Raw genomic sequence first — 24,207 nt, 5'->3', positions numbered from 1 at the left:
TATCTGTGTGCACTCAACGAAGATAAGTCTGATTTCTTATACAGTTGACAGTGGTGGGTGAGACCACGTCAGACAGTGACAAATCTTAGTGCTGAATGAAAAACAGTGTCCAAGGACTGGAGGCATTTAAATGAAGCACTAAAAAAAGCATGTCTCCATAATCAATTACGTGCAAGATAGTCGCTGTCGCCAATTTCTTTCTGACCTCAATAGAGAAGCAGTTTTTATTTCTGAAAAATAAACCAACTTTTACACTAAGCTTGGACACCAAGTTGTTAATATGGGCTTTAAATGAAAGCTCCTGGTCAAGAGTAAAACCCAAGTACCGTATTTTTCGGACTATAAGTCGCAGTTGTTTCCATAGTTTGGCCGGGGGTGCGACTTATACTCAGGAGCGACTTATGTGTGAAATGATTAACACATAACCGTAAAATATCAAATAATATTATTTCGCTCATTCACGTAAGAGACTAGACGTATAAGATTTCATGGGATTTAGCGATTAGGAGTGACAGACTGTTTGGTAAACGTATAGCATGTTCTATATGTTATAGTTATTTGAATGACTCTTACCATAATATGTTACGTTAACATACCAGGCACGTTCTCAGTTGGTTATTTATGCGTCATATAACGTACACTTATTCAGCCTGTTGTTCACTATTCTTTATTTATTTTAAATTGCCTTTCAAATGTCTATTCTTGGTGTTGGGTTTTATCAAATACATTTCCCCCAAAAATGCGACTTATACTCCAGGGCGACTTACAGTATATATGTTTTTTCTTTCTTTATTATGCATTTTCGGCCGGTGCGACTTATACTCCGGAGCGACTTATACTCCGAAAAATACGGTACTTATAATTTAAGACCTGTTCTATATGGTTTCCTTTTGATGTTACAATATTTGGAATGTTTTCCGGTAGCACCCTTGAATGAGAGAAAACCCTCAGATTGATTTTATCTGTATTTAAAACCAATTTAAGATCACATAAGCGAGCCTGGATGACATCAAAAGCAGCTTGTAAAAACTCAAAAGCCTGAGTGATGGAGGTTGAACAGCAATAAATAATAGTTTCGTCTGCTAAAAATGGTACAATGCATTTGACAAATTGTTGCAAAGATTATTTATCCATCCATCCATTTTCTACCGCTTGTCCCTTTTGGGGTCGCGGGGGGTGCTGGAGCCTATCTCAGCTGCATTCGGGCGGAAGGCGGGGTGCACCCTGGACAAGTCGCCATCTCATCACAGGGCCAACACAGATAGACAGACAACATTCACACTCACATTCACACACTAGGGCCCATTTAGTGTTGCCAATCAACCTATCCCCAGGTGCATGTTTTATGTAGATAGAAAATAAAATTGGCCCCAGCACTCAGCCTTGTGGAACTCCTTTGGTAATGTCCAGTAATGAAGAGGTCGTCCCAGCCACCTGTACACTTTGTGTTCTGCTGGAAAGAACCAAGCAGCTACATTTTTAGACAATCCAATGTGACGAAGGGCTTGAATTAACAGACTGTGGTCTACTGTGTCAAATGCTTTAGACCAGGGGTCGGCAACCCAAAATGTTGAAAGAGCCATATTGGACCAAAAGTACAAAAACAAATCTGTCTGGAGCCTCAAAAAATAAAAGCCATATTACATACATATAGTGTGTCATGAGATATAAATTGAATTAAGAGGACTTAAAAGAAACTAAATGAGCTCAAATATAGCTACAAATGAGGCATAATGATGCAATATGTACATATAGCTAGCCTAACTAGCATGTTAGCATCGATTAGCTTGCAGTCATGCAATGACCAAATATGTCTGATTAGCACTCCACACAAGTCGATAACATCTACAAAACTCACCTTTGTGCATTCATGCACAACGTTAAGTTTGGTGGACAAAATGAGACAGAAAAAGAAGTGGCATAAAACACGTCCTAGAAAGTCGGAGAACGTTATACATGTAAACAAACTACGGCGAGTTCAAGGACCGCCAAAATTAGTAGGACAAAACGGCTCTCGCCAAATACTCGAATCAGTGAAGCATGTTTAATATAAACAGTGCGCTTTATAACAATTAGGGATGTTTGTGTCATGTTTGTCCTCCTAAAGAAACTATATTAACACAAAAAATATATTTTTTTCCCCTCATCTTTTTCCATTTTTCATACATTTTTGAAAAAGCTCCAGAGAGCCACTAGGGCGGCGCTAAAGAGCCGCGGGTTGCCGACCCCGGCTTTAGACAAATCAATAAATAGAGCGACACAACATTTCTTGCCGTCTACAGCCTTGATTTAATAAATTAGGACCTTAAGTGCAGCTGTAATAGTACTATGCTGCTTTCTAAAACCAGAATGAAACGGAGATACAATGTTGTTTGATTCTAAAAAAATCCTTTAGCTGGTTACTGATGATCTTCTCAAACAATTTTGCTAAAATGCATAATTTTGAAATTGGTCTGTAATTATTTACAGTATATTTATGATGTTATTTTGTAATGCTTTTACTTGTTAGACGTAGGTTTAAAATATGTGAGAGTGGCTCAGCAACAAAATCAACAGCCAATTTTAAGAAAAAGGGTTCAATTTGGTCAGGTCCTGCTGCTTTGCTTGTGTCCAGGCTCTTTAGTGAACTGTTTACCTCAGATACTGATACAGGTGTGAACTCAAAAGTGCAGGTACTGCGTCTATTTACAGCCTGCGGTGTATTTGGTATATTAGCATTAGTCAGACCAACGTTTGACAACTGAGGATTCAACGACTCAAACAAGGACCTGGCAGAAATTTAAAAAACGAATTAAAACAATCTGATATAGCTTTCTTATCAGACAAAGTACGAGATTGAGTAAATACTGTATGCCGCATAACTTTTGTAAATTAATATTTTTCGTATAATTTAGAAATGAACTACATCATTACACTCCTTCAAAGGGTCTCCATTTCATGAATAAATAAAACAGTCCATTTTCTCTCCATGATTGCTACTATAAGTGATAACTGGTCTATAAATACTACAATTCTTGACAGCCAAGTAAATGTCACTGACTTGACTTGACTTGACGGGCGGTCTTGACTGCCATAAGATCGAGGCCGCGCTTACGTAGCGCAGCAGTATGCGGACAAAGGGGCCGCAGGGTTTTTATACGTCTATGACTGCACCCACACACCACCGCTCTCATGTGCTCTCTATTGCAGCGGAAACTATGTCCTCGTATTTAAAGTTCGGGGCACGCCATGCTGTCTGAATTTGAGCAATTTTTTATTTGTTTCACTTATTAAATGATTAATTGGCGAAACAGAACATAAATCGAAGCTTTTTGCTGATCAAATTAATCTATTAAACTTGAATGGTTGCAATTCACTGTTAAAAACAGAGAAGAGAAAGTGGAAATGTTTGGGACAGAACTACACAGTCAAAATTGACACTCTCAAGAACTACGGTAAGTACTTTGTATATGTGCATATTGAAGTGTACTACCTGTCTGATGATACTCTTGACACAAGGAAGTGGAAGCCCGGTGTAGTTGGATTTGATGATCCACTTTAGAAGCTGGTGACCAAGTACCTCCAGAACCATGCACACATCTGATGACCAATTAAGGACACAGCTTTTTTTGTTATTTAAGTATTTGACCATGGACAAGAGCAGTAATATCGGATACGTTGCGCGTTCCCTCTAGAGACCCTGAAGTCATCGATGAGATGCACAATGCTGTCACGTTTAGGATCTCTGGGATCACTGTCCCTCACCTGAAGGATGAAAAAATAAACCCTGAACTAAACAATACTTGCTGTACGATGATTAGTGAGAAATGAAAAAGGTCTCACTGACACATTTCAGAAGTTTGATCTCATCCAGCGCTGTCTCTCGATACATCTCGGCACTCTTCACCACCTTCAGAGCCACGAAACCTCCTTTTCTGCATTGACAAAAAGATTATTGGTCAATGAGTATTCCATCTTATTATTTGCAAATGAAAATTCCTAGAGTCCAAATCCATACTCACACCATATCCCAGCAGAGCCACACAGTCGAAAAGTGACCCCATCCCAACTTTTTCACAACTTGGTATCGATCCTCAAATATCTCTCCAATTTCTACAGGATAATAACCGCCTGCAACACAAAGTGTCTTCTGTGTGAAAAACAGGGGCCTTGTTGGAGGAGTTGAGGTTTTAGTTTGGGACGTGCGGTGTACCTATCCCGTATTCTGCCGGGTTCTCCTGCTCCTCGTATGATCCCATAGCCTCAGGGGCAGCAGGATGTGCTTCTGCTGGAGGGCAGCGTTGCCCAACTGGGCTGGGTGAGGGGACAGATATGGGGCGACCAGGCGGGTCTGGATCAGAGTGAGGGTCAGGATCAGAGTGAGGGTCAGGTTTGACTTGTTGTTTAGGAGAGCTGGCTTTAACGAGGGCAGATATAGCGGCTGCGTATGAGGATGACATTTTCATCGGGAGCCTGGTGAGTCAAGACTGAAAGAACAGTGGCACAACGTATGCATGAACATCATCATCTTCTCAGGAAATGGACTATTGCTGGTCCCACTGTCAGAGCTGTCAGACTTGAGTATGACAGCTCTTGTCTAAGGTTATGTCTACACTAAGCAGGATAACCCCTTAAACGAAGTAATTATATAGCCCAAGCCCCGTTTCAGCCACACTAAACCAGCGTTTAAGGTCCCCCTTCTCGGGACTATTTTTTACACGGGTAAGTGCGCCGTCTATTTCTTGAATCTCCGGCTCTTAGCTTTGTATGGACTCATTGATCGTTTACAAACTGAGTTCGGAGAGGAAGTGACGCCAGAAAGGCCGCGCCCCACACAGGAAGTGACATCAGAAAAAACGCGCCACAGCCAGCTTCATAACAACCCGTTCGGTAATTCGGCCGCAATCACTAGAAAGATGGAGGCGAGTCATCCAGACATGCCCGTGTTTCTCCTTCTTGTACATGTACAGGCGCTTTTGGAAATCACACATCAATACCCTTAGACAGGGGTCGGCAACCCGCAACTCCGGAGCCGCATGCGGCTCTTTGACCACTCTGATGCGGCTCAGCTGCATACTTGCCGACCCTCCCGATTTTTCCGGGAGACTTCCAGATTTCAGTGCCTTTCCCAGAAATCTCCCGGGGCAAACATTTTTTAGATTTTCACCCGGACAACAATATTGAGGGCGTGCCGTGATGGCACTGCCTTTAGCGTCCCCTACAACCTGTCGTCGCGTCCGCTTTTTCACCATACAAACAGCGTGCCGGCCCAGTCACATGTTGGATGCGGCCTCTGCTCACTCGTCAGCGACAGCAAGGCATACTTGGTCAACAGCCAAACAGATCACACTGACGGTGGCGATATAAACAACTTTAACACTCTTACTAATATACGCCACACTGTGAACCCACACCAAACAAGAATGACAAACACATTTCGGGAGAACATCCGCACCGTATCACAACATAAACAACAGAACAAATACCCAGAATCCCATGCATCCCTAACTCTTCCGGGCTACATTACACCCCCGCTACCACCAAACCCCGCCCACCTCAACCGACGCACGGAGGGGGGCAGGGGTTGATGTGTGGGGTTGGTCTGGCACGCTGTTTGTACAGGCTGTAGAGGGCGGTAAAGGCAGTGCCATCACGGCAGACATTCGAGGGAATAGTTGCCCTGAAATTTGGGAGTCTCCCGGAAAAATCGGGAGGGTTGGCAAGTATGACGCTGTCAAGCGCCATTCATATAAAACTTGCGGGCCGCATTGACATTACATTTTCATATTAAGGTGCGGGCCGCGTGTCTGAGACCCCTGGTTTATACATAGCACAAAGCAAAAAAAAAACTTTGTATGCAGTGTTATTTCATTTTAAATTTCAAAAGAGTTTTGTGGCGCCAATTGTTTTCTTTAATTTGTGAAACGGGTCAAAATGGCTCTTTGGGTGGTAAAGGTTGCCGACCCCTGGACTAAAGGGTTTTGCGGGCCACATTTCCAGAAAGCTAAGTGTTTTCACATTTAGTCTTCTTTTTAGATTTCAGAAACCAGTGTCCGCCACAGTAGATATTTGATTTTGGTCTATTTATTGATTCAGAGTACTAGTACAACCAAAGAAATGGAACAAATGACTATTGACTGAAGTAAACAAGTTAAAGCATCACCTTAGTTACATTGTTCAGTTTAATTTTAGGACTACCGGTAGATGGAACAATCCCATGATACAAAAAAACCTGAGTAAAGTGTTAACAGTAGGCTACCTCCATTGGAGCTGCTTCAGTGCTGTTATGGTGTTGCACCTGGTCAGGGGGGATGGCAAAATGGGGGACGAACAGGAGGGGGGGATGGTTGAGAGTGCGGAAATAGGACCATATAACACCAATTCTCAAATCCCTTCACTGGCTTCCTGTTCCACTCAGGATTGAATACAAAGTCTCCCAGTGCCTCCATGGAAATGCCCTCCTCTACCTCAAAGAACTACCGTATTTTTCGGAGTATAAGTCGCACCGGAGTATAAGTCGCACCTGCCGAAAATGCATAATAAAGAAGGAAAAAAACATATATAAATCGCACTGGAGCCCGGCCAAACTATGAAAAAAACAGCGACTTATAGTCCGAAAAATACGGTACTCACCCCCAAATCCTCTACACGACACCTCCGCTCCGGACAGGCTAACCTCCTCCAACCTCCGAGGACAAAGCTACGAACAATGGGAGACCGGGCTTTCTGCTCCGCCGCTCCCAGTCTGTGGAACGCTTTCCCTTACCACCTGAGGGCACCACAGACTGTGGATACTTTTAAAAAAAGGCTTAAAAACCCTTAATTTAAAAAAAACAAAAAACTTTTTTTAGATATATGCAAAGTAGTTCTAGCTATTTGGCTGTTCTAGTTTTTATTTTTTTATTTTTTTTATTATCTTATTTTAATTTTTTTAATACACTGTAGCACTTTGAGTTTGTTTACACAATGTAAAGTGCTTTTTACAAATATAATCTATTATTATTATTATTATTATTGACAGCTAAATTTGGGTCATTAAGTGGGCACCCTCCTTCACCAGTGTTTCAATGATAGGCCCACGACACCTCCAGAGGGCTCATCTGCAACACCTGGCGTCCCAGGTGAGCCCCCCTCTGCTTTTAACCATTATGTGCTGTAGGTCTTACTAGAGCTCTAGATGGTGTTTCGCCTCTTCACCCACAGCCACCGACTGGCTGTCTCTGTTGCTCCTGAGGGGGTTATGATGGTGCTTCGCAGGGTTTGGTCTCAAACTCCAATGTCCTTAAGCAGGCTGATGGTTGTCCGGCTCACAAAGCCTCTGCATCAAACTTCCACTGGGCAGACCCTGGCTTTCCATCCATTCTGCTCAGCATCAGCTGCCAGTTCGGTGTACTTAAGGCTTTTGCGTTCAAATGCCTCCTCCACAGTAGCCTCCGAGGGAACCGTGAGTTCTATTATGTACACGATATGCAGTGAGGAGGACCAGAGCACAAGGTCTGGACTGAGGTCTGATCTGGCTATCTCTGAAGGAAAGCAGAGCTTTTGATTGAGATCCACCGCCATTTTCCAGTCACGAGCCCTTCCGAGTTAGCCTATGTCTGGTATATATGGCCTTTGGTTGACTCTGCACCTTCTCGGATGAACTCTCTTGTGGAAGTATGATGTAATGTTGGCGGGGGCAGGGCATTGATCTTCACTCGTCTGGCCTCTAATGTGGCTGCTAGGCACTTTAGAACCTGGTTTAATTTACATTACGTAACAAATGCGTAACTGGCAAAAATCAGAGGACTTAAAGGGGTGCTTTGAAGAACGCCTCAGTTTGTAAATCACAAGTTTGGACCGTAGTGTTCTATGTTTGCTAGCAAGATTAAAACGTCAATGCAAGGATCTGCCAATGTGTTTACAATAGTCCAAGTTCCTCTGTATTGATTGATTGATTGAAACTTGTATTAGTAGCTTGTACAGTACAGTACATATTCTGTACAATTGACCACTAAATGGTAACACCCGAATACGTTTTTCAACTTGTTTAAGTCGGGGTCCACTTAAATTGATTCATGATACAGATATATACTATTTTCATAATACAGTCATCACACAAGGTAATCATCAGAGTATATACATTGAATTATTTACAATCCGGGGTGTGGGATATGGAGGTGGGGGGGGTAGGTTTGGTTGGTATCAACACTTCAATCATCAACAATGGCATCATCAGAGAAATTGACATTGTAACAGTGTAGGACTGACTTGGTAGGATATGTACAGCAAGTAGTGGACACAGAGAGAGAGATCAGAAATTATAAGAAAAAGTGTCTACATTTGATTATTTACATTTGATTATTTACAATCCGAAGAGGTATGATGAGGAAGGGAGGGTGTTAGTTTAGGGTTGAAGTTGCCTGGAGGTGTTCTTTCAGTGCAGTTATGAAGGAGGATAGAGATGCCCTTTCTTTTACACCTGTTGGGAGTGCATTCCATATTGATGTGGCATAGAAAGAGAATGAGTTAAGACCTTTGTTAGATCGGAATCTGGGTTTAACGTGGTTAGTGGAGCACCCCCTGGTGTTGTGGTTATGGTGGTCATTTACAAGGAAGTAGTTTGACATGTACTTCGGTATCAGGGAGGTGTAGCGAGGCTCGGTGCAAGTTGTTTTACTCTTTCCTCCACCCTGAGCCAGCCCACTTTGGAGAAGTGGGTAGGAGTGAGGTGGGATCTGGGGTGGAGGTCTAACAGGAGCACTCTTGTGGTTTTAGGAATTTGCTGAAAAAAATGTTTGTCTCCCAAGTTTTGAACTGAAGTGGAGGTGTCATTTCCGGGCCCTCGCGTCGCCAGTTGAATAGCCCTGATATAGATGTAGTTGTTCTCCTTTACATTTTAAACTGGCTAAGATGAATCAACAGCGCCCCTGCTGGTGGCATCCAGTCAAGTCCCGATAGATTCATACAAAAATAAAATCTGTTCATGTGACTGGTGGTACTTTGTTTGCAATGACATTTCAAAGCAACCATGCAGTGAATGCGCATGTGTATTTTTAACCAGACAAATAGCAAGTCGAGCTCCCAACTGAAACTGAAACTCTTGCTTGTATTGCTACTACTATGTCGTGTTAAGGGAATACCTCTGACTTGCTGTTTGTTTTTACAACCTATATTCTAAATAAATTAATTTGTAAACATAGAAAACGGAACAGACTCACAGAACAGATAACTCAGTAAATGTTACTTTGTGTGTCCAGAGGGACAAAATGCCAGTAATATAAAACAAAAGTAGCGAAGATAATGCCCCTTATCAATGTTTTGTAAGCCATTTTGAAAATAAGACAAAGAAATTCAAGTATCGAAAAATAAAAATACAGCCTGGTATTTTTTTTATTGCTCACAGCACACGTACAAACCTAATAAATAGTCAGATGCATTACAGAGGAGCCAACTTACCTTATATTGGATGTATTCCGTTAGAAAATCTACCACTAGGGAAGTCAAACCATGCACAGTCTCATAGCCGCGTGTGTTCTGCCCTTCTTCTACTGTGGAACGAACAACACTCAGGCCAGGAATAGCAGACCATTTTAAGTGCATGCTGTCTTCTTGCATAGCTGTTACTACAACTGCTGCACCCTGCACGCCTGTGCTCGCTGAAAACGCCTGGAAAAGAAAATACGAAACAATTGGAAAAGCTAATACACTGCAAAAAAGAGAAGACAAAATATAAGATAGAAATACATTTTAGACCAAAAAAAACCCCAAAACTAGTGAAATCCTCTGTCCATAGTTCATTTTACTTGATAAGACATCCTAAATTAAGATGTGTATGTTTAGAAATTAGCAGGACTTTTACACTAGAAATAAGTATTTTATTCTGAAAACAAGCATTATTTAACTTGCAATTTACCATGAATTAATTAACGTGGACTTAAACAAGTTGAAAAACTTATTCGGGCGTTACCATTTAGTGGTCAATTGTACGGAATATGTACTGTACTGTGCAACCTACTAACAAAAGTTTAAATCAATCAATCAAAAAATTCTTAAATTACGCCTCCTCGGGATGTTGCAGGATCTTTAAACACAATTTTATATGTGGTGAAAGACAAAATATCTTATTTATATTCTTAATTTTTAAATTTTTAAACTAAAATAGACAAACTATAATTGTTCATGCTAAAATTTAAATGATGATGTAAAGAGGGGTGTCAAAAAAAAAAAGATTGCTAATCGATTGAAAAAAAAAAATATTGAAAAAAAAAATATATATATATATATATATTTTATTTTTATTTATTTTTTTATTAAAAAAAATAAATTCTATATATATCCATCCTATATATATACACAATATTTGGGTATTTTTTCTAATAATGTTTATACTGTAAACCTTGAGTTGTTAAAGTTTAAGTGCACCTCTCTCCTCAAGTATGCATGTGAGTGTGTATGAGTGGATGTGTGATTGTATGAAGGCTTTGCGTGAGCAAAGTATGACTGTTAAATGTGATTTTAACTGTAAAATTTAATAAAAATATTTGCAAAATAAATAAATAAATAAATAAAAAGATTTTTTTTTTAAATAAAAAAAATAAAAAATAAAAATAAAATTTAAAAAAAAAAAAAATATATATATATATCCATCCATCCATCCATTTTCTACCGCTTATTCCCATTGGGGTCGCGGGGGGCGCTGGAGCCTATCTCAGCTACAATCGGGCGGAAGGCGGGATGAGGTGGCGACTATACTATACTATACTATACTATATGTATATATATACATATACATATATATATATATATATATATATATATATATATATCCTGACCAACCACTCAGGTAAATCATACTGTTGATGTAGATGTCCATAGCTGCTGTACAGATATGCTTTAGAAAATAAAAATGTGGAATAGTTCTCTTGTTGCCTTATTTGTATTTGACTTTGTTAAATGTTTGGGTATAATTGTATTAAATAATATAGAAATGTATCACAGCTGTTCATCTATTTGATGGAGGAATGTAGTTAATCATAGAACTAGTGGCACCCAAAATGATTGAAAAGCATACATTTTGAATCAAGAATCTAATCTGAATCAAATCATTACCCCAGAATACAAAATAATCGAATCGTGTGGTCCCTAAAGATTCACAGCCCTACTAAAAAAAGTAAATTGCTCATAAAACTAGGCATATTTCTTTAAAAAAAAAAAAAAAATCTGGGCAAGTGGCAAATAATTTGCAGTGTACAGCAACAATCAAACAAATATGTTAATCAAGAAATATTTTAATAGTAATTTAAGTTTGAGGGTGTACCCGCACGATAGATTGATTGGAAGAATGGGCCCAACAACTAACCCAGCAGGCACAAGACATTGATACAACGTTGATTATACATACATGTCCTTTAAAACTGCCTTGGAAACAACGCTGCAAAATAGCTGTATTTGTAAACTGAGACAAGGTTGATGTCTAACATTAGATCCACGTTGTTGGTTGGGAATTGACCAAATTTCAATGGTCAGATGAACGTCACAACCTGACATTGAATAAATGTCGTCAAAAAGCACGTTGTTTCAACATTGTATTTGTGTTGGAGAATATTAGTTGGGTAATGACCAAAATTCAATGGTCAAATCAACGTCAGAACCCAATATTGATAAAACGTCGTCAAAAAGAATGTTGTTTCAACGTTATGTTTGAGTTGCTCAACATCAGGATCTAATTCACTTCAAAATCAGAAGTGTGAGCACTAGAACTGGATGTAGTATGGACAAATGGGGGCCAATTATTTTTTAATGTATTTTTATTTTGTACTTGTCTTGATCCTTTTTAATGTGGTTTTCACTTTCTCAACTTTTCTTTAAAATCCTAACCAGGGACGAGGATTGCAAATTAGCCTGTGGCTAATCGATTTTATAGTCGTCCATGTCCGAATTGCGGAGCATCTAAAAAATCGATCATTTCTCCCACCTCAAGTTAATACATTCACACAATAAACTGCGGATGTTTACGCATACATAAATTAAACAACATTCACATCAAACATTGCACACAATGAATGTCCATCCATCCATCCATTTTCTACCGCTTGTCCCTTTCGGGATTGAGGGGGGTGCTGTAGCCATAGGTGCCGATCTGTGGGATTGATGGTAACTTTCGATCTTTAAAATATTTTTTTTTTTAAATCTATCTTTTTGTAGTTAATTTTGTGGCGAGTTTGGTCCATTTTACAAAATAATAAAGCCACAGATCATATGGGATATTAGCTTCGCTGAGTGTGACTGTCTGTCCATCTGTGTTGGCCCTGCGATGAGGTGGCGACTTGTCCAGGGTGTACCCCGCCTACCGCCCGAATGCAGCTGAGATAGGCTCCAGCACCCTCCGCTACCCCAAAAGAAACAAGCGGTAGAAAATGGATGGTTGGATGGATGAACGTCTTTTTTTTTTTTTTACACACACCAAGCACCCACTGGCAGAAATGTAGATCGGCGCCTATGGCTGGAGCCCATCTCAGCTGCATTGGGGCGGAAGGCGGGGTACACCCTGGACAAGTCGCCACCTCATCACAGCATACTTGCCAACCTTGAGACCTTCGAATTCGGGAGATGGGGGGGGGTTTGGTGGTAGCGGGGGTGTATATTGTAGCCCGGAAGAGTTAGGGCTGCAAGGGATTCTGGGTATTTGTTCTGTTGTGTTTATGTTGTGTTACAGTGCGGAGGTTCTCCCGAAATGTGTTTGTCATTCTTGTTTGGTGTGGGTTCACAGTGTGGCGCATATTTGTAACAGTGTTAAAGTTGTTTATACGGCCACCCTCAGTGTGACCTGTATGGCTGTTGATCAAGTATGTCTTGCAGTCACTTACGTGTGTCTGCAGAAGCCGCATACAACATGTGACTGTTAGTATGGAGAAAAGTGGACGCGACGACGGGTTGTAGAGGACGCTAAAGGCAGTGCCATCACGGCACGCCCTCAATATTGTTGTCCGAGTGAAAATCGGGAGAAATTCGGGAGAATGGTTGCCCCGGGAGATTTTCGGGAGGGGCACTGAAATTCGGGAGGGTTGGCAAGTAAGCATCACAGACACAATGAATGAGACGCATCCCAATTAAACCTAATCTTCTTGCTCACATATAAATCACTACATGGTCTAGGGCCGAAGGATATCACCGATATGCTCCCACTATATAAGCCCTCCAGATCACTAAGATCTTCTGAGACCAATCTGTTAGCGGTTCCCAGAGTAAACTCTAATCAAGGGAGAGCATCATTCAGTCACTATGCAACAAATAGCTGGAATAAACTTCCTGAAGATGTCAGACTTTCCCCAACTCTGACAATCTAGACTGAAAACTTTTATGTTCACCTTAGCGTTCAGCTAAATATTTTAATCTTTTAACGTCCGCACTGTTTTGATTTTTATTGTCTGCATTTTAATTTTGCTTTTATTTTCTTTCATTTCACTTTGTTGTACCACATGTTGTGCTGTGAAGCACTTTGAGTCTGCCTTGTGTATGAAAAGTGCTATACAAATAAAGTTGCCTTGCCTTGCCTAAAGTGTAGCGTTATCGCCCTCTACTGGTCAAATTTAGCACTACATGTATTAAACGAGCTTTGATTGCCAGAGTTACTCGCAGATTAAAAAAAAAATAACACGACCACAAATACAAAATAAATCACAAAGTCAGAAATTTCAATACAAACAAACTAAATATATTTATACACAATAACTACTTACAAAGATTTGAACAAAGTTCAGTGATGAAAGCTTACACGTGTGAATTCCCACCGTTGTTGCCGCTTGTCTACCACAGTGTCCGCCGCTCAAAAGGTCCGACAGGAAACAATAAACATACTTTGTTGTCCAGTCCTTGTTAAAAAAAAGTCAGATTTTCACAATTTATGTCGATTTTTTTCAGGGTTTAATGAAGTCTTCTTCTACTTACCCCACAGCTGCTTCATTGTGACACATATGACTCGTTGTTGCCCCCTGTGGGGTGGCGGGAGCCCTGCATACACGACCAACACTAATTGAAATGCTTTAATCGAGCAGGGCCACCAGCTGAATAGTCCTGTACACCGACCACTGCTGCCACCTAGCTGCAGGCGTGTGTACTTCTAACATGAAGGGTGTAAACACAAATAATACAAATCTCAATTGCTGCTCTTCACAAGTTGCCAGATGGGAGAATAGCAAATTATCGTACATTACCAAAAGTTCAAAATGATGGTATTTTAAGGACATCGTACATATCCAATTTAGCTTTGCCCGGGACCATCTGCTACTTTAAAAATTTATATTACAATGCAATTGTACCTTTAGATAAACTAACAGCAATGTTTAAAAGAAGTTGCCACATGCACAACAGCGCCCTCACCTGGCAGTATAAAGAACTGCGAGACAATGCACAACATCAGAGACAGTGCAGCAGACAGTTGCATCCATCCATTTTCTACCGCTTGTCACTCTCAGGTTGCAAACAAAAAAATGGTTTTGCAAACACAATGATTTTCATTATATTTAAAAAAAAAAAAAAGATTTGAAAACAAAAGTAAGTTTAGGTTGCAAATCTTTTTTGGATTACAACTCTCTTTTTGTTTGCAATTTTTTTTGATAGCAAATCTATTATTTTGGTTTGCACATCTTTTTGTTGTTTGTTTTCATAAAACATATCTTCATAACAAAGTATCCAGAAGTTGAGCTTTGAAAATCATACAATGTATCAATATTCACGTAAATATGATTATACATCTGTCCGGTAAAGTAAAGTTTAGCTGATTCATGTAGTAGTAATAATCATAAGTCATTGTTATAATTATTATAGTTATGTTATTAGTGTATCTAATGGGGGTGAAGTCTCCCCTGCCTTTGATACACAGTCACGCCTCTGTTTCGAACTTTTATCAAGATCAGTGAATGCACCACAGTTATGTGCCATAAAGCAAAAGTGAAATTTAAACATAGCTTTATCCGATGCTGCGGGATTACACATTCCTAATTTGGTTTAAGAAAAAAACCTTATTCATGAACTTTAGCTGCAAAATGGATTTTATCTTAACATTTAGGATGTCCATCCATTCATCCATTTTCTACCGCTCATTCCCTTTGGGGTCGCGGGGGGCGCTGGAGCCTATCTCAGCTACAATCGGGCGGAAGGCGGGGTACACCCTGGACAAGTCGCCACCTCATCGCAGGGCCAACACAGATAGACAGACAACATTCACACACTAGGGCCAATTTAATGTTGCCAATCAACTTATCCCCAGGTGCATGTCTTTGGAAGTGGGAGGAAGCCGGAGTACCCGGAGGGAACCCACGCAGTCACGGGGAGGACATGCAAACTCCACACAGAAAGATCCCGAGCCCGGGATTGAACCCAAGACTACTCAGGACCTTCGTATTGTGAGGCAGATGCACTAACCCCTCTTCTACCGTGCTGCCCCACATTTAGGATGTCGTCTTTTATAACTAACGGATTTAAATGAAATAAAAAAAATATGGTTTTTTTTAACCACATAGTGTTTATACAACAGAATGTTCCAACACTCTGGAATTTTTTATTTTTTTTACACGTATTTACACGAAATATTTGTACATATACAACAACTGTTGTACGTCTGGCAACGCTGTCAATCGTATCTCAAGTTCACACAAATTTAAAGCGAGACGTTTAGCCACTAGAGGTCACTATTGCCAACAAAAACAACAATTGAAAGTCCTCATTCACAGTCACAATTTTACTGGTAAAACATTAACCTCTAAAGGCCTTATTGACATACTTGCCAACCCTCCCGAATTTTCCGGGAGACTCCCGAAATTCAGCGCCTCTCCCGAAAACCTCCCGGGACAAATATTCTCCCGAAAATCTCCCGATTTTCAGCCGGAGCTGGAGGCCACGCCCCCTCCAGCTCCATGCACCTGAGTGAGGACAGCCTTTTTTCACAACGGGTGACAAGAAATAAATCATCCAGACGAGAGATAAATTGTATTATTATGTTTATCTTACCTAAAAATAAATATATTTATTAATTTAAAAAAAAAAAAGTTAATTGTATTTTTATTTGTATTTTTTCTGACTCCTTATTACATCCAGCCATAGAATTATACATTAAAATAAACATTTGAAATAATTAATTTTAAATTATCATAATAATTCACTTAAAATGACCATATTTAATTATTAAAATAATTGCTTGTTTATCAGCAACTTTAGCATTTTATTCATTACATTTTGAAGCTCTCAGAAGCCAAGTTATGTTATATTCCTTAAGATTTATTTATGCAAGTTTGAAGTATCAATTATCTAAACACAGTTTTGTTTGCATATTTTCAGGATGTAGCTATTTATATATATATATATATATATATATATATATATATATATATATATATATATATATATATATATATATATATATATATATATATATATGAAATACTTGACTTGGTGAATTCTAGCTGTCAATATACTCCTCCCCTCTTAACCACGCCCCCAACCACGCCCTGCCCCACCCCTGACGACGCCCCCACCTCCCGAAATCAGAGGTCTCAAGGTTGGCAAGTATGCTTAGTGGCCACATGCGTGGACAGCACCTTTTAACACTTATTTCCAAAATTGTGTACACTACTGAATTGGGGTCTTATGCTATCTGGTGGTGTCAGAAGAGTATAACATTAGGGATGATGTTTGAAACCGGTTCTCCCGGTTGTTCGATAAGAAAAGAACCGTTCGATAAGAAAAAAACCGATTCCATGGACTCAAATCCCTTTTTGGGAACCGGTTCACGTTATCGAGGCCACTATAGTAAAGAAAAAGAGTTGGTTCTTTATTCGAATCCCTGGGAACGAATCCCGTCCCACAAGAAATGCCCTGTGGGACATCACAGGAAATGACGTAGCTCAGTCATCAGACTGAGCTACAAAGCAGCAAAAATAATGGACCGGAAAAAAACGCCTCAAGGCATGGCTATTCACCTAGAGACAGGTTGTTTTTGTGTTACTGTATAGATTTGTTTTTCTGAAAAATCCCACTTAATATACTTTGGGTAACAACAGACAATATATATATATTTTTTAGGGGGGGGTAACAGTCAATATTTATTTATTTATTTTATTTTATTTTTTTCTTATAAAATAAAAGTGATCTTTTGTTAAACCAAAGATTGTGTTTTTTTCCATATACAACAACCTATCTGGATTCGATAAGAGAATCGATAAGGAATCGGTTCGATAAGAGGATTCGATAATGGGCTCAAACTCGATAATTTCTTATCAAACATCATTCCTATATAACATACAATGGAATTTGGGGGGGAAAAAAGTGTAAAAATAAAAATTAGCATGTCACTACACATGAAGTACACGTTTGTGTACTTATGGACTAAAGTACATCATATCAAAATATGATTTTTAGTTTTTATTCTAATTAGGGTCCAATAAGCCCAAATAGCAAAGAGAAATAAAGAAAAAGCATGTAAACAAACAGCTTGGGCCTTAAGAGGTTAAATGTACAGATAAGTGACAAAGGAATTAATGGATTTGTATTTATATTGCATCTGACTCGAATTGGATCACATTATCTGGAGACAATCATATTCAGCTTTCTTAAATAAATGTGTGTTAATGAAGGGGACAATGTAATGAAAACACTGGAATTGTTTTGTTTTAATATATTTATCCATCCACTAAACAACGTGATTGCAACATGAAACTTTATTTTAATAGAATGAAAGCACAATCTCATACGTACATGTACATACAGTATAGAGCAGGCCCATCCAGCCTGATTTCATAGACCTGCTAATAAAGGGAGGTACTTAAATATATTCTTTTAAAGAGACTCAAATACTAACAAGTCACACTGCTGTATATAACGCTTGTAACATATAGTAGTAATCTCCACTGATGAGAAGGAGCCACGGTAGACTGCTCCAAAGTGTTTCAAGTTTATGAATACACGGCTTTAAAGCGACAGCGTTTCTTTTCAACTCTCTAAGAAAAATACATTTTTAACCCGCAGTGCAGAAAACTGTATAGTTGTGTACATTAGAAGAACGCATATCATTTCCACAGGGTGCTACACTTCAGAGTAGAAAACATGTCAACATACAGGAGAGCCAATACATTCAAATGAGTCCAAACATCATTTATGACAAATAAGGAATATACAGTATATGTCCCTAAATATGCTACTATTTCATTTGATGCTCACATTTTCAGAGGTTTATGTTGCACTTTCATAAAAAAAAAAAAAAAAAATCAACAAAAATGAGATAGAATGCTAAAATTGTTGCAAATGATAAGAAAAGATGACCTCTCACAAAGTGTGGTGTGAGACCTGCTCACGCCGTCAGTCACAACCGCAGGCACAAGACGTTAAAACAACGTTGAGAACTTGTCGACTTAGCTCCTGATGTGGAGCAACTCAAACAGAACGTTGAAACAACATGCTTTTTGACGACGTTTAATCAATGCTGGGTTCTGACGTTGATTTGAACATTGAATTTCGGTCATTTCCCGACCAATATTCTACAAACCCCGTTTCCATATGAGTTGGGAAATTGTGTTAGATGTAAATATAAACGGAATACAATGATTTGCAAATCCTTTTCAACCCATATTCAGTTGAATATGCTACAAAGACAACATATTTGATGTTCAAACTGATAAACTTTTTTTTTGTTGCAAATAATCATTAACTTTAGAATTTGATGCCAGCAACACGTGACAGAAAAGTTGGGAAAGGTGGCAAAAAAGACTGATAAAGTTGAGGAATGCTCATCAAACACTTATTTGGAACATCCCACAGGTGAACAGGCAAATTGGGAACAGGTGGGTGCCATGATTGGGTATAAAAGTAGATTCCATGAAATGCTCAGTCATTCACAAACAAGGATGGGGCGAGGGTCGCCACTTTGTCAACAAATGCGTGAGCAAATTGTTGAACAGTTTAAGAAAAACCTTTCTCAACCAGCTATTGCAAGGAATTTCACCGTCTACGGTCCGTAATATCATCAAAGGGTTCAGAGAATCAGGAGAAATCACTGCACGTAAGCAGCTAAGCCCGTGACCTTCGATCCCTCAGGCTGTACTGCATCAACAAGCGACATCAGTGTGGAAAGGATATCACCACATGGGCTCAGGAACACTTCAGAAACCCACTGTCAGTAACTGCAGTCGGTCGCTACATCTGTAAGTGCAAGTTAAAACTCTCCTATGCAAGGCGAAAACCGTTTATCAACAACACCCAGAAACGCCGTCGGCTTCGCTGGGCCTGAGCTCATCTAAGATGGACTGATACAAAGTGGAAAAGTGTTCTGTGGTCTGACGAGTCCACATTTCAAATTGTTTTTGGAAACTGTGGACGTTGTGTCCTTCGGACCAAAGAGGAAAAGAACCATCCGGATTGTTATAGGCGCAAAGTTGAAAAGCCAGCATCTGTGATGGTATGGGGGTGTATTAGTGCCCAAGACATGGGTAACTTACACATCTGTGAAGGCGCCATTAATGCTGAAAGGTACATACTGGTTTTGGAGCACCATATGTTGCCATCCAAGCAACGTTACCATGGACGCCCCTGCTTATTTCAGCAAGACAATGCCAAGCCACGTGTTACATCAACGTGGCTTCATAGTAAAAGAGTGCGGGTACTAGACTGGCCTTCCTGTAGTCCAGACCTGTCTCCCATTGAAAATGTGTGGCGCATTATGAAGCCTAAAATACCACAACGGAGACCCCCGGACTGTTGAACAACTTAAGCTGTACATCAAGCAAGAATGGGAAAGAATTCCACCTGAGAAGCTTAAAAAATGTGTCTCCTCAGTTCCCAAACATTTACTGAGTGTTGTTAAAAGGAAAGGCCATGTAACACAGTGGCGAACATGCCCTTTCCCAACTACTTTGGCACGTGTTGCAGCCATGAAATTCTAAGTGAATTATTATTTGCAAAAAATAAAATAAAGTTTATGAGTTTGAACATCAAATATCTTGTCTTTGTAGTGCATTCAATTGAATATGGGTTGAAAATGATTTGCAAATCATTGTATTCCTTTTATATTTACATCTAACACAATTTCCCAACTCATATGGAAACGGGGTTTGTACAACGCAAATACAACGTTGAACCAACATGCTTTTTGACGACGTTTATTCAATGTCAGGTTGTGATTATAACATTGGAAATGTGGTCATTTCCCCAACCGACAACTATTTTGCAACGTTGTTTCAAAGTCAGTTTTGAAGAACACGAGTCGACGTTGTATCAATGTCTTGTGCCTGCTGGGTAATCGGTCCACGTCATCCTCCTTGCTTGTCATAGCAAATATCGCCACTTGAGTGGCTCGTGATTGGTACATGAGGTTAGTTTTAAAACACAGCTGTGTATTGGTAGCAAAGGAATACAAGCTCAGTACACTAAATACCAGGGGTGCCCAAAGTGGGGACCGTGGGCCCCGAGTCCTTTTGTTTGGTCCATCAAAGAGTGGGAACTTTATTATTTACACTTAGGCTGTGTTTCACGCCGAAAATTAGGGGTGAGTTAATTGATATCGGTCCAATATCAGCAAAAAAACAGAGGATATCAGGTGCTCCGATACAAGCAGTTTTGCAGCGACAGCCAGTTAACATCTAAATGTCCTCCAATAAGCACACACGGCTGTCTGTTTCTTCTATTTTAGTCATTTACAAAATGTAAACATGGTAGGCCGTAGACTAGCAGAAGCTGGCAGCCACACAACAGCTAAGCACACGATAGCACACAAGCTAGACATTCGTATTAAGTGTCCTCAATTGGACAATATTGCTGTCTAGAACACCACATTTGTCGATATAAACAAGTATCAAATATTTGTGGTTGAATTATTACTTACACATACAAAGTCTCCAAGGCCAAAGCTTATTAGAAAGTAGCCAGTAACAAACGTGTCCGCATCATTCAACTTACCATTTAATGAGGTGTCGCCAGAGAAAGAATGACCTCTCCACTTCAATTTAAAAGGCAGCAAGTCCATTCCTAACGGCAATAATAAATATGTTAGCTTTCATACACACCATTTTTCTCCTTTTCCAATGTTTCACACTACAAAATTAATACAAATTATACGATTCCTGCTGATATTGTATTGGATCGATATCGGCCAATACCATATACCATACTTGCCAACCTTGAGACCTCCGATTTCGGGAGGTGGGGGGTGGGGGTGGGGGCTGGGGGGTCAGGGGGCGTGGTTGGGGGCGTGGTTAAGAGGGGAGGAGTATTTTTACAGCTAGAATTCACCAAGTCAAGTATTTCATATATATATATATATATATATATATATATATATATATATATATATATATATATATATATATACACATATATACATTATACATACATTGTATATATATATATATATATATATATATATATATATATATATATATATATATATATATACACAAGAAATAATTGACTTTCAGTGAATTCTAGCTATAAATATATGTATTTTATTATATATATATATAAAATAAATACTTGAATTTCAGTGTTAATTTATTTACACATATACACACACAACACTCATCTACTCATTGTTGAGTTAAGGGTTGAATTGTCCATCCTTGTTCTATTCTGTCACTATTTTTCTAACCATGCTGAACACCCTCTCTGATGATGCATTGCTGTGTGGCACGCACCAAAGTGCTTTCATCAAATGCACTAGATGGCAGTATTGTCCTGTTTAAGAGTGTCACAACATTGCTGTTTACGGCAGAAGAACTGCATTACGGTAGGTGTGTTGTTACTGGGAGGACTGAAACTGCCTAACAATAAACCCACATAAGAAACCAAGAACTCGCCCTCCATCATTCTACAGTTATAACGTGATTGGGCAGGTACGCTGTTTATATTGTGGGAAAGCGGACTCAGGTCCGCATGGACCTGAGTCCGCCTGAATTTCGGGAGATTTTAGGGAGAAAATTTGTCCAGGGAGGTTTTCGGGAGAGGCGCTGAATTTCGGGAGTCTCCCGGAAAATCCGGGAGGTTTGGCAAGTATGGCCAATACTCAAGGCTCCAATGAAATCGGAAATGAAATAGACGTATCGGGACATCCGTACTTAAATTGCTGTTTGGCACATTCTCACTTTGGCAAAAAGTTTGGGCACCCCTGCTATGTACAGACAAGACAGATGACGACAAGGCTTTGTTCGCCCCCGTCAACAACACCGCCTGTCTGCTCTCCGGCTGACAAATCATAGGGATTTTTTAAGGCTTAGGATGTTCATAAAGTGCTCTGTATGACGGTCATGTTCATTCAGAAAAAACACCACCACTTCCTGTCACACAGTCATGTGCTACTGCAGTACAGTAGATCTCACAACAGCCCTCAGTTTGTTCATGAAAGTATTACTAAAAGTATCCGGTCGACACCGAGAGGGAAAAAAAAAAAGGCTACATTAATCATGTGAATGAGTGACATCATTCCGGAAAAATTGAGCAACACCTTGCTTACTTTAAAGAAGGGCTGTCAAAAATGAGCTCGTTAACTTGTGTGATTAATCACAAAAAATGACCGCATTAATCCAATATACGCTTCCATTTATTTTGACAGTCAATGCTCCTGAAAGGCGTATTGTGTTGTCAGGTTACTTCTTTGTTTTTAACGTCTATTTTCTGCTGGATTTACTCTCTATTTTATGCTGCAGCTGTCACATATACTGTAATATTGTACATGGTAATTGTTATATATTGTATATATGATATAGACATAATATAGCAGTATATATAATATACTGTACATATATTATGTAAATATTACGTATATATGTTACATCGCTATATTTAGTCTATTTATACCTGCATTGTCCTTTCCATCCTTACACTTTCCATCATTGTAACTGATGTGGAACAATTTCCCTTGTGGATCATTAAAGTTTGTCTAAGTCTAAGTCTAAGTCAGTGCTAAAATGAGTCAAAATACACCCTGACTTACAATCCTACGCGCTCTGAGGTCCGAGAGCCAGCTCCAGCTCGTAGTGCCCAAGACCAGACTTAAAACCAGGGGAGACAGGGCCTTCTCTGTGGTCGGCCCTAAGCTCTGGAACACTCTGCTCCTCCATGTTCAAACTGCTCCCACAGTGGAGTGTTTTAAGTCTCGTCTTAAGACCCACTTTTATTCTCTGGCTTTTAACACTACAAGAGTTGTGTGGTCCTCTGTCTTTTTACTTACTACTTACTGTTTTAATTGGTTTTACCCTTTAAAATCGTTTTTAATCATATTTATTTTATATTGTTTTTATATGTATTTATTTTTTGTTTTTATTCAGTCATTGGTAGAGCTAAGGATAATATTTGAATATTGTTTTTAACATTGTTGTGCAGCACTTTGGAAACATCATTGTTTAAATGTGCTATATAAATAAAGCGGATTGGATTGGATTGGATTGAGTGGGCATTTAATAAAACTGTTACCAAGTTTTCAGCAAATAAATTACGTGTATTAAAATAGACTAAAACAGTTTTTCCTGAATGACATTCTGACAATAAAATTGCATTTGTATCCAAATATTGAGGTTCTTTTTTTAGGTTAATTTAAATGAAGCAAGCGAGCATTAGCTTGTGATTAATCATGATTAATCCGAAATCAAAGGTGTGATTAATCTGAATGAAAAAAATAGTCTAGGCCGGGGCGTTGTATCGATTTTTGGGATACATTCAAGGTTTTTTTTGTCGCAGAGTATTGAAAAACATAAAAATCGATACTTTTTGCCAATTCACACACCCAGCAAACCATGGCTAATGCTAAAACTAACGAGCGAGAGACGTTTGTTCCAAAGAAGTTTGGTTTTGTGGCAACAGGCGTGGGACAAAGAACTGCACGCTGCAAAGTTTATGTGACTAATCTGATTGAAAAAAATAATCCAGGCCTGGGCGATATATCGATAAATTTAAGCTTTGCACGCTGCAAAGTTTATTTGAAAGAGGCAGCAGTATAACAAACTTATTCCAGCATCTGACACCAAAGCCTCCAGTCGAGTGCTGGAAATATAACTCTTGACGAGGCGAACAAGACCGGAACAACAACAAACCCCAGCTAAAAATCATCTTACTGGGGTGGAATAATTTACATTTACGCTCTGCACACGACCAAGATATGTGAATAAAAAAGCTCGAAACTATTATATAATCTTATCAATGTTTTATTTGAAGATTAATTTGCATACAATGTATAATACTACATTTTTATTTACAAAATGATAGGTTTTT

The 24,207-nt window shown here is 39.3% G+C and overlaps 1 protein-coding gene across 2 annotated transcripts in view; it reads right to left on the bottom strand.

The window, feature by feature from the left end:
• Positions 1 to 13,958, bottom strand: part of LOC133570988 (SRSF protein kinase 3-like) — a 28,256-nt gene extending 14,298 nt beyond the window's left edge. The window contains exons 1-8 of one of the 2 annotated variants that reach the window (XM_061923898.2): positions 13,909 to 13,958; positions 13,736 to 13,832; positions 9,418 to 9,627; positions 4,193 to 4,466; positions 4,002 to 4,110; positions 3,827 to 3,914; positions 3,657 to 3,744; positions 3,473 to 3,579 (exon numbers count right to left, since the gene is read on the bottom strand). In XM_061923898.2, the coding sequence (XP_061779882.2) occupies positions 3,473 to 3,579; positions 3,657 to 3,744; positions 3,827 to 3,914; positions 4,002 to 4,110; positions 4,193 to 4,445 (645 nt within the window). In that variant the 5' untranslated portion in view covers positions 4,446 to 4,466; positions 9,418 to 9,627; positions 13,736 to 13,832; positions 13,909 to 13,958. Of the gene's footprint in view, positions 1 to 3,472; positions 3,580 to 3,656; positions 3,745 to 3,826; positions 3,915 to 4,001; positions 4,111 to 4,192; positions 4,467 to 9,417; positions 9,628 to 13,735 lie in introns of both variants that reach the window. The other variant, XM_072916596.1, reaches the window with a different exon arrangement.
• Between the last annotated feature and the right edge of the window lie 10,249 nt (positions 13,959 to 24,207).

Source organism: Nerophis lumbriciformis, linkage group LG28 (assembly GCF_033978685.3).
Source record: "Nerophis lumbriciformis linkage group LG28, RoL_Nlum_v2.1, whole genome shotgun sequence".
NCBI classification, from domain to species: Eukaryota; Metazoa; Chordata; class Actinopteri; order Syngnathiformes; family Syngnathidae; genus Nerophis; species Nerophis lumbriciformis.
Note: the sequence above shows the minus strand (reverse complement) of the source record. Positions and strands in the feature narration are given on the sequence as shown.